We start from the raw sequence: 12,282 nt of genomic DNA on the forward strand, positions 1-12,282 counted from the left end.
TCTAGAGGTCAAGACAAGCCAAAAGAAGGGAGGGGATAAACTCCCTCTTGGTAGACTGACACAAATTATCATACACATTTAATTAGTGTAGCAACTTCATTGAGTTTAAAACTTGTTAGGTCAGGATAATGGGGTGAATGCAATGGCGTACTTGAGCTAACAAAGGCAGTCTGTTTTGTTGAGATTTCCCTGGGTGTCCTTGCTTCTCAGCACGGCTACTTTCCTGAATCAGCATTCCTTGTGTCTGTGTTTTATTGCTGAGCTAGGACTCTAATTCCCTTTGGACAAGGGCATGTAAAGAGGGGATGAATACCTTTGAAGTTGTATGTTATTTGCTTGCCCTAGTATCATTTTCACTTTTAAATGATGTTCTTTGTGTCAAATTCCTGTATAGCTTAGCGCTTTAGTTTCACTGAAAGATGTAGTTCAGTTAGGGCTTTTTAGTTTGATCCCCAAATTTTATATAGAATAGAATAGAATAGAATAGAATAGAATAGAATAGAATAGAATAGAATAGAATAGAATAACTGGAAGGGACCTTGGAGGTCTTCTAGTCCAGCCCCCTGCTCAAGCAGGAGAACCTATACCGTCTCAAACAGGTGAATGTCTAGTCCAGTGATGGCGAACCTTTAAGAGACTGAGTGCCCAAACTGCAACCCAAAACCCACTTACGCATCATCAAGTGCCGGGTGAGCGTGGCCAATTGGGTGGTGTGGTCACTTGGGTGGGTGTGGCTGTGGTGGTAATGGCAGACTGGGTGGGGCTAAAAAGTTCAATCAATCAATTCCAACTTTGCAAGATCTTTTTTTTCCCGCAAGAAGTTGAAATTGACTGATTGAAACTTTTTTTTTTTTTGCACATGGTAGCAGAGGCCTAAAGCGAAAAGGTTTTATAAAACCCAGCTGAAGGCCTAGGACTGGGGCGATGGCGCGTGTGCCCAGAGAGAGGGCTCTGAGTGCCGCCTCTGGCACCCATGCCATAGGTTCGCCACCACTGGTCTAGTCTCTTCTTAAAAATCTCCAGTGATGGAGTGACCACGATTTCTGGGGGTAATCTGTTCCACTGGTTAATTGTCCTCACTGTCAGGAAGTTTCTCCTTAATTCCAGGTTGCTTCTCTCTTTGATCAGTTTCCAACCATTGTTTCTCGTCCTTCCCTCTGGTGCTTTGGTGAACAACCTGCCCCCCTCTGCCTTGTGGCATCCCCTCAAATACTGGAACACTGCTATCATGTCTCCCCTATGCTTTTCTTTAGACTAGCCAAACCCAAGACCAGTAGCCATTCTTCATATGTTTTAGTCTCCAGGTCTTTGATCATCTTAGTTGCTCTTCTCTGATTTTTTTTTCCAAACTCTCAAATATCTTTTTTTGTGATATAGTGACCAAAATTGGCTGCAGTATTCCAGGTGTGATCTTACTAGGGTTTTATAAAGCGGTACTAATATTTCACGTGATCTTGATTCTATGCCTCTGTTTATACAACCCAGGATTGTATTAGCTTTTTTGGCTGCTGTTGCACACTGCTGGATCATAGTCAAGGGATCGTCTACTAGGACTCCAAGGTCCCTCTCACAGTTGCTGTTTTTAAGCCAGGTTTCGCCCAATCTGTATTTCTACCTTTGGTTTTTTCCCCTGCCTAAATGTAAAACTTTGCTTTTCTCCACATTGAAACTCATTTTGTTGGATAGGGCCCATTGTTCAAGTTTGTCAAGATCTTTTTGGATCCTGAGTTTGTCTTCTGGGGTGTTGACTATTCCTGTCAGTTTGGTATTATCTGCAAATTTGATGAGTCCCCTTCAATTCCCTCATCTAAGTCATTGATGAAAATATTAAAGAGTACTGGGCCTAAGACGGAACCTTATGGTACCCCACTGCTTACTTCTCTCCATGTGGATATAGTGCCATTGAAGACTACTCATTGAGTACAGTTTGTTAGCCAGCTACAGATCCATCTGGTGGTGATGTCTATTCCACCGTTTCCTAGCTTACCAAGGAGTAGGTTTTGGTCGACCTTGTCAAATGCCTTACTGAAATCTAAGTATACTATGTCCACTGCGTTGTGCTGGTCTACTAGTTTAGTCAGTTTATCAAAGAATGAGATAAGATTGGTTTGGCATGATCTGTTTTTAACAAACTCGTATTGGCTACTAGTTATGGCTTTGTTTCCTTATAGATGTTCACAGATCTGTTTTTTCTTTAATTATTTTTTCTAGGATCTTCACAATACATTATTAGTATCCCTCCATCTATCCATCCATCCAACTCTACCTGTGCAGAGTATACTAAAAGTCCTTATAAACCAGTAATTTATTCTATCATATCAGTGCCTACCAAAGAAAGATGAAGGTGGTTTTCCAACATGAGTCATTTGTTCTAATGCAGTGGTTCTCAACCTGTGGGTCGGGACCCCATTTGGGGTCGAACGACCATTTCACGGGGATCGCCAAACAACGCAGTCCGCCATTTTTTTCCCCTTTTCCTTAGCTGTGCTACTCCCTTTTATTCTATTGGCTTTTGAAAGCCAATAGAATAGACTCTCTTGAATAGGGTCTAATTCTATTGGCTTTCCAAAGCCAATAGGAATTGTCCAGGCTGTCTCTGCCCTGCTGAGCCCGCCAAAAGTCCCATTCTGCAAACGGTGCTGCACCAGCTGAGTAGTCCTCGACTTACGACCGGTTGAGTAGTCCTCGACTTACGACCGGTTGGGGGTCGCGGCATTAAAAAGGTTGAGAATCACTGTTCTAATGAGTTGCAGGAAACCTAACTCTGCTGATATGTCAACTATAGGAAGGGTTGATATTAGGCTGTGGTGTATTTCCTATTAAACAGTCATATGTTTAATGTGACATGCATATGAACCTCATAATTATTGCTTCTTTAGCCAATTCCTTTTTTTTCCTCTCACATCAGTGATTTTAGTTTAATCTTCCATAAAAAAGGAGAGTTCAATGTGAAATTCCTAAAGTAGAATTTAGCAACAATTTGATTGGATTAATTTAGGTTTTAATTATAACAGTGACTTTCTTTCTAGCTCAGTGGTTCTTAAACTGTTTGACCCAATTACCCTTTTTCCCAGTCTAGTATAATGTCATTAGCTCCACAAGAACCCCAGACTCTTGTTTTTCACAAGTGCTTGGTAGCAGCAATCCCAAATTGGATCCTCAGTGTACAAAGAATTTAATACAAATTACCCATTGCCTCCAGGATGTACGAAAAACATCCCCTTGTTCTTGTGGTTTGGAAGATAGTGTTACTGTACATGGATTACCATTTTGTACACATTTGAGCTTTCCTAGCAATGCCTTCGAATTATGTCCAGAGGCAGAAGTAAAGATATAGCAAAAGAAAGGAGGTAGAAGTTCCAAGTTACAGATTTTGAAGAAAAGCAAACCATACCTTTAATTGGTAGCAAGGCATAGCAATCTATGATAACTCTAAAGCAACTTCTGATGAACTGAAGAGAAAACCAGGTATTATAGCTGATAGTAGCTAACTGCTAGGGGCAGTGTATTTCTTTAGCCCTGTTTCTACTTAGTGTAAGCACAAAGAGTTCCACACTGAAAGATGGTCCTAACTTACTGTTCTTTTTTTCCTTCTATATTGTTGCATATTTCAGATTCCTGAGGATTGTCCATCTGTTTCCGTCTATAAACTCTTTAGGTAACAATAAACAAATTAATATTCCAAGCATCAGACAGGCTTTAGTTTCCATTGTAATAAAGGCTTTCCTTGGGATAGGGTAATTGTGTTGTTCCTGTTAGTAAAGTTTGGTTTTATAATTGGTTGTATTGACTCTCTGGTTGGCTATGATCTCTATTTTAATTTACTAGTTTTTCATCTGCCCAGAGTGGTTAAGGAGTTGGATGGCCTCAAAATTAGAAAATAAATAATTTCTCCCCCCATGACCCCCTCACGGGCAAGGTGATTTTATGAACATCAGTTTTAGTCTTCAGCCTATTTATATATAGTAATTCGATGGAAGTCAGCAGGGACCTTCTCAGAAGCAAGCTTTTACATAATTATAACTCAATTATCCCTTCTCTGTGTGATTTCTTAATCCCTATTTTATAACAGGTCCTCAAAATATTCTCATTCTTGCAGACTGCTTTAAGTAAATGAAGGGTTAATGGGATTCTACAACCATCACAAGCCAACACCGAAAAGTACCTCAGGCTATAGTTACACAAACAACTCCCTAAACTGAAGATTTTAATATGCTTCCTATCTGCTTCTTAGTCAGCAGCTGAACAATATTAACACAGTTGGCTTTGAAGCTGCTCTTCTTTTCTTTTAATTGCTATCTTTCCAAGCAGCCCCGAAAAGGGAATATAATTTATATTGCTTGTTCCTTTTTGTGAATGTTTTGTTCATCCCTTGAAGTAGGTAAGGGGCTTGAGTAACCAAGGCCAATGAAAAAAATATATATGGGAAATTGGATTTCTCCTTTCAAAACTTTTTCTAGTTTGAGCTGCTGTTTCATGTATTTTTCTTTGCTGGTGTGTAATAGACTATGAAATCGGACATGACCGATTGATCACTGAGCATTGATTACCAGGAAAACGAACAGAATGTAAAGAAAACATCCAGAGCTGTGAAAAGAGACTGTTCATTTCACTTTACAAAGTGAATTGATTTACTTAGCAGTTCAGCAAGAAGACGGAAAGTGTTTGCATCCGAATGAAGTAAGCAGTAGCATTACAAGGCAATGAAGTGGACAGGAAGGCTGAGGAGATAACTTGGTCGGTCTCCATTGCATGATCATTCCAACTAGTGGCTCTGTCCTATCAGTCAGCTTGTCATTTTTTGGTGTATTCTTTGGATTTACTGATCCCAGCAGCCATCAGAATTATGATTTACAGTCGTGTCAGGACTAAAAATAGATTTAAGTTGTTCAGAGGAAAATGAAGCAATTAACAGCGCTGAAGACCATGAGGTAATTTCAAGGGACCAGTTTTGATGTATTTATTCCAAGAGATCATGAGCATGGTAAGCAGGAGAGTAATATTTGAAGTTATTTTCAGTCTGCAAAGAGGAAAACATTCTTAATTACAAATTCAGTTTTTAGCAATGAGTCCTACATTCTGATATAAATTGCTCATAGTATAATAATATTTATATTTGGTATTATAATATTTCCAATCTCTCCATTACTCTAATCTGTAAAGGCACTTTGAATAAAATAGGTTCTAAAGGAAACAATATAGCTAAACAGTCATTACACAGAGATTATGGTAAATTTTAATAATTTTAAAACATTACTCCTGAAGGCATTCTTTTTCCCAAAGGGAAATCTGTCTTTTTTCTCTTTATGAATTTTCCATCTGGGAAGTTGGAAAATATTCTGGAAGAAAGCAATGGCACATCACTTCTGTAGCGTTGCCAAGAAAACTGTACAAATCTCCATGTGACCAGAAGAAATCAATTCTTATTTGAGGTCATCCTTACTTTATTGGTTATGCTGATAATTGCAGCCTTGGACAGAAATCAAGGAAAAGGTAAGAAAACTTGTCTGTCTGTCTGTGTGTGTGTGTGTGTGTGTGTCTTTGTGACTTTGTGGTTGTACATATATACATATAAAAATAAATGTCTTTTTGCAGGGAGATCTGTTTCCATCACAAGGGAATCCTCTTTATGCATCTTGTTGTCAGCTTGTGGATTTAACTGCCCCAAGATGATCTGAAAGTAGTTGAAATGAAATGATAGCTGATAGAACACAATGTAATGGCGAGGGGATAATTTTCAGAAATGGGGCAATGTGCAAATATTAAATTATTAACTTCTTGATGCTCTCTTTGTGAGCTCTCTAGAATGGAAAGGAATACAAAGCCACGGTTTTAATAGGACTCTTAATTTCTAGATGGATGGATGGATGCACAGAAGTGTTCCTTGACAATTGTGATCAAACAGGTTACATTTTAAAACTATTTATTAATTTGACAGGATACTTGTTTTTGTTACAAAGTTAGAGACAGGGTCCTGTCTAATTTTTCCATTATAAATATTTTTGCCGGAGGTTTTCTGTTCACCAAAGCCACTGGTTTTCATAGAATTCCATGAAGTTATAGAATAGGACATGTTCTGAAATACAGATATTTACAGTAGTCATTGGCCACACCATCATGGCAATCATTTTTTTTTCAGTTTGGTCATCCAGAAGTTGTTGAACCAAAACCCAGAAGCTTCACTGAATTAAGGGAAAACTTGCCAAAGATGTTTTCTCAAGTTATTTTCTTGGCCCAGGCTGAAACTCCACTTATCTGACCATCTTCTTGATAGCAGCTCTTCCTCCTGATCTTTACGGCCATTCCCCATGTCCTCTACACTGCTTTATATGATGCCTCCTTATTTTAATGCATGTCAAGTGAATTAAATAGAACTGCAGGCAATTTAAGTAATACCATTTAAAAATGCTGGTGCTTACACAAATATGTAAATGGCTCTCTGAGCGATGCACTTCTCTTTTACTTTAAAGGGATGATCTCATGACTATGGGGGACTGGAATTTGCTGGGCAGCATCTTAGAGGAAGTCCATCTCCATTCCACCATAGTGGGCAAAATCTGGCTCACCATCCTTTTCATCTTTCGCATGTTGGTTCTCGGTGTGGCTGCTGAAGAAGTCTGGGATGATGAGCAAGAGGAGTTTGTTTGCAACACCGAGCAGCCAGGTTGCAACAACATCTGCTATGATAAAGCTTTCCCCATCTCCCTGATCCGCTACTGGGTGCTCCAGGTCATTTTTGTCTCGTCTCCTTCGCTTGTTTATATGGGCCACGCCATTTATAGACTGCAAGCCCTTGAGAAAGAGAGGCAGTGTAAGAAAGCTCACCTCAAAGAGCAGCTCAAAGAGATAGACCCTATTATAGAAGATCATCGGAGAATAGAGAGGCAGCTGAAGAAGCTGGAAGAACAAAAGAAAGCAAGCAAGCCTCCCTTGCAAGGGGCTTTGCTGTGGACCTATATCCTTCATATCTTGACCCGATCAGTCTTAGAAGTGGGGTTTATGGTGGGCCAGTATTTTTTATATGGGTTTCAAATGCATCCACTGTATAAGTGCACCCTTCCACCTTGCCCTAACACTGTGGATTGCTTTGTGTCCAGACCAACAGAAAAAACAATCTTCATGGTCTTCATGCATAGCATTGCAGCCGTTTCACTCTTTCTGAATATCTTGGAGATTGTTTATTTGGGGATTAAGAAGATTAGAAATACCCTTTGCAGGAAGTCCAAGAAGAAGCTAATGACGGCAGAAGAGGACGTTATCTTTAATTTCCCCAAGAAAAATTCAATGATCCAGCAGATTTGCAAACTGAGTGATTCATCCCACCAGGATAGTTACAAATTTAGGTCAGAGGAACAAGGGAGACTACCCGTTTCCTTGAATCTTGAAGAAGGATATATATTTACTGAACAAAACCAGCACCCGGGCAATGTGGAGCAACAGTGGCGCAGAAACTGCAGAAGCTGGCCCAGTCAGTATCAAGATCGACCACATCCTTCTTATGGGCATCTCGGATATCCCAATGGGAATGGACAGCATCAACACAGGCTGTTCCCCAGGCATTATACAAACTTCACGAGTCAGTGCCATAACGATGAGCATCTGATTGCGCCCTGCAGCACCGACAACATTCCAGTGGAAGCAGGGCAGGCTGTCGACCTCTACAGAAAGCATGACTCCAACACCTCAGATGAATCCAAGACCCTTCCACATGCGTCTAAAATTTCCATAGTATCCAACCCCAGGGAGAGCCCTCAAGCAACCTTTCGGAAGCAAAGCTGGGAAGTTGGCAGCAAGGACTTAGGAGATGATAATGGCAGCTCTCCAAACACCATGCCTTACCAGAACCACAACGCCAGCCTTTTACCCAGAATGCTGTCCGAGAGCCAGCTGGATATCAACTCAGTGACCTCAGATTCACAGAACGGTTCAGTCTTGGAAGCTAAATGGCAAGAGGACCGCAGCCCTCCTATCACGCATTCATTTTACTCCACAAGGGAACGCAGAATGTCAATGGCAAGTAAACCCAAGCAACCTTTCTGCTATACTGATATATTCTGCTATACTATAGTGTGAGTTGAATTATTGCTCTTTAGTATCCTTTTAACCTAGGGCCAGGGGTAGGCAACCTTGGCTGGCTCAGGAATTCTGGGAGTTGAAGTCCACGAGTCATAAAAGAGCCAAGGTTGCCTACCCCTGGCCTAGGCCTTGCGCTTAGAGGTTTGTCTGTAAAAATGTTCAAACATGGAAGGTGGAAAGATAGTGCGGTTCCTTCAAATCAAGGAAAGTGTTTGAAAATGTACTTGTTTTAGTAGAAGCGCATTATTTATATAATACTAAATAAAATCAGCTGGGGGGGGGAGAGAAATAAGGCAAGAATAACTCAGTTTTAAAATGTTAGGACAGTTAATGTGCGGGATAAAGCTTCAAAATCCAGAATTTCTGTAATGCCAAGTTGTGTCTTAAAAGGTATATAACAAGTTAAATACTTTTGTAAAGTATTTTTTCTAATGAAATTTTATTACAAGTTGAAACAAGCACAAACTGTATCAAAAGAGTACCAAGTTTGTTTATTACAGCATAAATTCACACATTTCTTGATAAGACTTTTAAACAATTAATTGCACAGACCTTTCTAAACTATATGCAGGTAAGACTAAGTTTCTATTTTGGATTGCTGAAATGATTTCAGCATGGGTGCTTTTTTAAACTCCTCTTAATTTAAATCACACATGTCAAACTTGCGACATCACATGACGTCGTGCAACGTATCAGGACGGTTTTGCCATTGCCAACAATGGGGTGGGCATGGCTTCCGGATGACACATCCGGCCTGCGGGCTGGGCAGGCAGTTTGACATCCCTTATTTAAATGTATATCTTTATTTTCTTCTAATATTTATTTAATTTCATGTTTGTTCTGTCTTATGTGCGTGTGCTATATTTGACCTGAACTCTCTGCATGTCTGAAAGAGGAAAGTGTGAATGTGTCAAATAGAGAAAAGAAATAGATAAGAGGACATTTTATGCTAAGAATGTATATTTTGTTTCCCCATTCTGCCCAGACAACTTTTGTTGGAACTGAAAACTATAGGTTCAAGATGATTTAATTTGCATTTTGAGCCCCAGAGTCCAAATTTGAATTATACTCAGATTTTTGAGCAGATAACTATCTGCATACTTCACAGTGTGCTTGTCTGTTATATACAGGTAGTCCTCAATGTATGACCACAATTGAGCCCAATTGCTTTTATTTTGAACTATCATTATATCAGTAGTCTTTGGTCCTTTCCACATAATGCTAGAACCCAGGTTCACCCAAGTAAATTCAGCCGATGAACGATTCAGTATTGATGGCAGATTTTGTTATTTTAATATCTGTATAACTATTTTGTCAGAACAGCAAGATAGCCTAGGGCCTCTAACTTAGCTAGCTTCCAAAGGCAAGTTAACATCATCCTGGGTTCCAACAACATCATGGATCAATTGTGACTCAACAGTATCTATTGTGTAATTCTCACACACGGGCCAAAATGGGAATGAGTCCCGCTTGTTGGGAAGCAATGGACAGGAGAGTGGCAGTACCTGTGTCTGGCCACTATGAACAATGGGAAACGAAGCTAGAATAATTTTGATTTTTTTAAAAAAGTTTTAATTGGGTACAAAGAAAAAAAAAGAATTAAAAACATTGAACATGGTAAATCATCTTTGACTGACATCTCAGTCCATATTGTACATTAATTACATATAATATATCTATATACAACTATACATTTCTGGTCTCTATCTCAGCTTATCTCTTTACTGTGACCTCCATTTTTTTCCCCTCCATCTATAAAATTTATTCCTTTTTCGATAAAATTCTGTTTCTTCCTGATTTTTTAATCTTTTTCTTATCCTATCTAGTTCTGCGCAATGCATAATTTTCTTTATTAGTGCTTCCCCACTCGGTACTTCCATTGCTTTCCACTTTTGAGCAAATAGTATCCTTGCCGCTGTAACCACGTGAATAATTAAATATGTGTCCTCTTTATTTACATTTTTCTCTAGTATTCCTAATAGTAATGTCTCAGGTTTGTATTGAATGTTTTGCCTAGTCATTTCTATTGCCCATTCCCAGACCATACGCCAGTACACCTGTGTTTCTCTACATGTCCACCATACATGAAAAAGGTGCCCTTTTCTTTTTTACATTTCCAACACCTAGATGAATATCTGTTATACATTTTGGCTAATCTGGCCAGGGGGAGATGCCATCTGTAAACCATCTTTATATGATGTCGCCACTGTGATTTTGTTATTTCGCTCCCATACTTGCTGCCATTGATCCATATTTATATTATATCCTAGATCTATTGCCCATGTCACCATTGTTTCTTTAACCTGCTCCTCATATAGCTTCTATTCCAACAGGTGTTTATAAATATTCTTTGTTTTTTCTCCGAGCTTAGCAGTATTTTATCTAACCCCGTATCTTGTCTGTTAATTCCCCATTCTTGCTTATCTTTCATGTATCTTGCTTGTATCTGGAGATAAGACCACCACTCCATGTCTATTCCTTGTCGTCTTAGTTCATTTTTGTTTTAAATAACCTTCTTCTGTCAAGATGTCTTTATATATAATAGCTTTGTCTTTTCTGTACAAATTGGTGTATGTGACTGCCTCCAATGGCGATAGCCAAGCCGGAATCTTTGTGTAATATTGACGTTTAACTATATTCCAGCTTTTAATTAATTCTTGCCAAACCTTATGCCTTAAAAATATTGGTGGTTTCTGCTTTGCCCCATCCATATATGAGCATGCCAACCCTGCTGGAGGTCATAACCCTCTAAATGTAAACATCTTTTATTTTCTAAGGTTATCCAGTCTCTAATCCATATTAGGGCCGCTGCTTGGTAATATAGCTCCCAATCTGGGAAACCTAAATCTCCCCTTTCTTTGGCATTCTGTAATGCCTTTAAGTTTATTCTTGCCTTCTTACCGGACCACACAAATTCTAAGATTAATTTATAGAATAATCTTGATTTGATCAAGCAGATGGGTTCACCTTCTGAAGAAGAAGAACAAAGGAAGTCCAAATGAGTAACTGACTAAAATAACCTTCAAAGCTATTTAGCTTTTGTTTGTCCTCGAAGCTGACTCGGCCTCTCCGTTTTCTCTTTCAGAATGTGCTCTTAGAACTCTCTTCCATCATGAAAAAGTAATACTAATATAACCGTGATGTTACAGAGCAGCAAGAATCTCCCTTGCCATTAGCACATCCTTGCCAATATGAAGCTGAATTATTTCCTACTTCTCCTCCGATCTGATATGGAAGCACTTGAAGGCAGATATTTAAGAATTCTAGAACTTCTGTTTTCTGGGCAGTTCTGTTGCAGTTCTCTGCTGCTGGCTGAGATTGAGCCATAATTGTCTTGTTCAGGTTGCACTGTCTTCTCTCCTGCATAAGCAGGAGAAGCTTCCGTGGACATAAAAGAACATTATTTCCTCAGTGAAGACCATAGAAGGGAGGGATAACTTGATTTGTAACACTGCCATCTTCTTATCCAGCTCAACATGCAACTTCAAGACTCTGCTAAGACACAAAACTTCAATAAAGATGGGCGAAGAAAGAGGAGACTGCTTCCTTTCTTCCTGTCTCTGGACTTGATGAATAAACAATGAAAGCTCCTCACTAGAACTTTCCAGCACTATGTTGCATGTTAACAAAGATGTTTAAATCCAACTTGGGTACTGTATGTGCAGCTGTGTTTCTTCCCAGACCCGTCAATGTACTAATCTTATATTTTTCAAAGGGCTGTAAGTATGACTTTGTTTCTTGGCGGCTTCCAAATATATAGTTATGGGCTCAACAGTTTTAATTTTTTAATGAGGGAATACTCCTCCTGCTTGAGAGGAGGAGGGTGTTGTTTATTCCATCTACAAGATTTCCAAAGATGCAATTGACATTTTTTTTCTACTTTGGCGGCTTCCAGCATAAGCACTTTCATAGCCCTATTTTGCTGCTGCTTCAAAACTAATTGGGTTTCCGTGCACATAGGGATGGTCCTGGGTTTTTCAACCCAGAGCTATTCCTGTCCCCAATAATTTATGGGAAAACAAGGCAAGGGGGTGGGGATAGACTTGCATTAAAAATAAACTGTCAATAATGCACAACAAGGGAAGAAGACAATTGTCTGGGGACAGGGCTTCCTTGTGAACACTGCCAGCTAGAGAGGTAAACAGGCTGCTCTTAATAAGGCAAACTCAAATTACCTGAGGAGCATGACTTAAGGCAGGGGTAGGC

The 12,282-nt window shown here is 39.4% G+C and overlaps 1 protein-coding gene across 1 annotated transcript; it reads left to right on the top strand.

Annotated features, from left to right (window-relative positions):
- Nucleotides 1–4,739: 4,739 nt before the first annotated feature.
- On the top strand, nt 4,740–12,000 carry GJA10 (gap junction protein alpha 10). The gene is made up of 3 exons (XM_039343055.1): nt 4,740–5,493; nt 6,471–8,069; nt 11,162–12,000. The coding sequence occupies exons 2-3, from the start codon at nt 6,481–6,483 to the stop codon at nt 11,172–11,174; spliced, it is 1,602 nt and encodes a 533-aa protein (XP_039198989.1). The 5' UTR covers nt 4,740–5,493; nt 6,471–6,480; the 3' UTR covers nt 11,175–12,000.
- Nucleotides 12,001–12,282: the final 282 nt, after the last annotated feature.

The sequence above is a fragment of the Crotalus tigris genome, unplaced genomic scaffold, assembly GCF_016545835.1.
Source record: "Crotalus tigris isolate CLP2741 ecotype Arizona unplaced genomic scaffold, ASM1654583v1 scf7180000017833.3397121, whole genome shotgun sequence".
Taxonomy (NCBI): domain Eukaryota; kingdom Metazoa; phylum Chordata; class Lepidosauria; order Squamata; family Viperidae; genus Crotalus; species Crotalus tigris.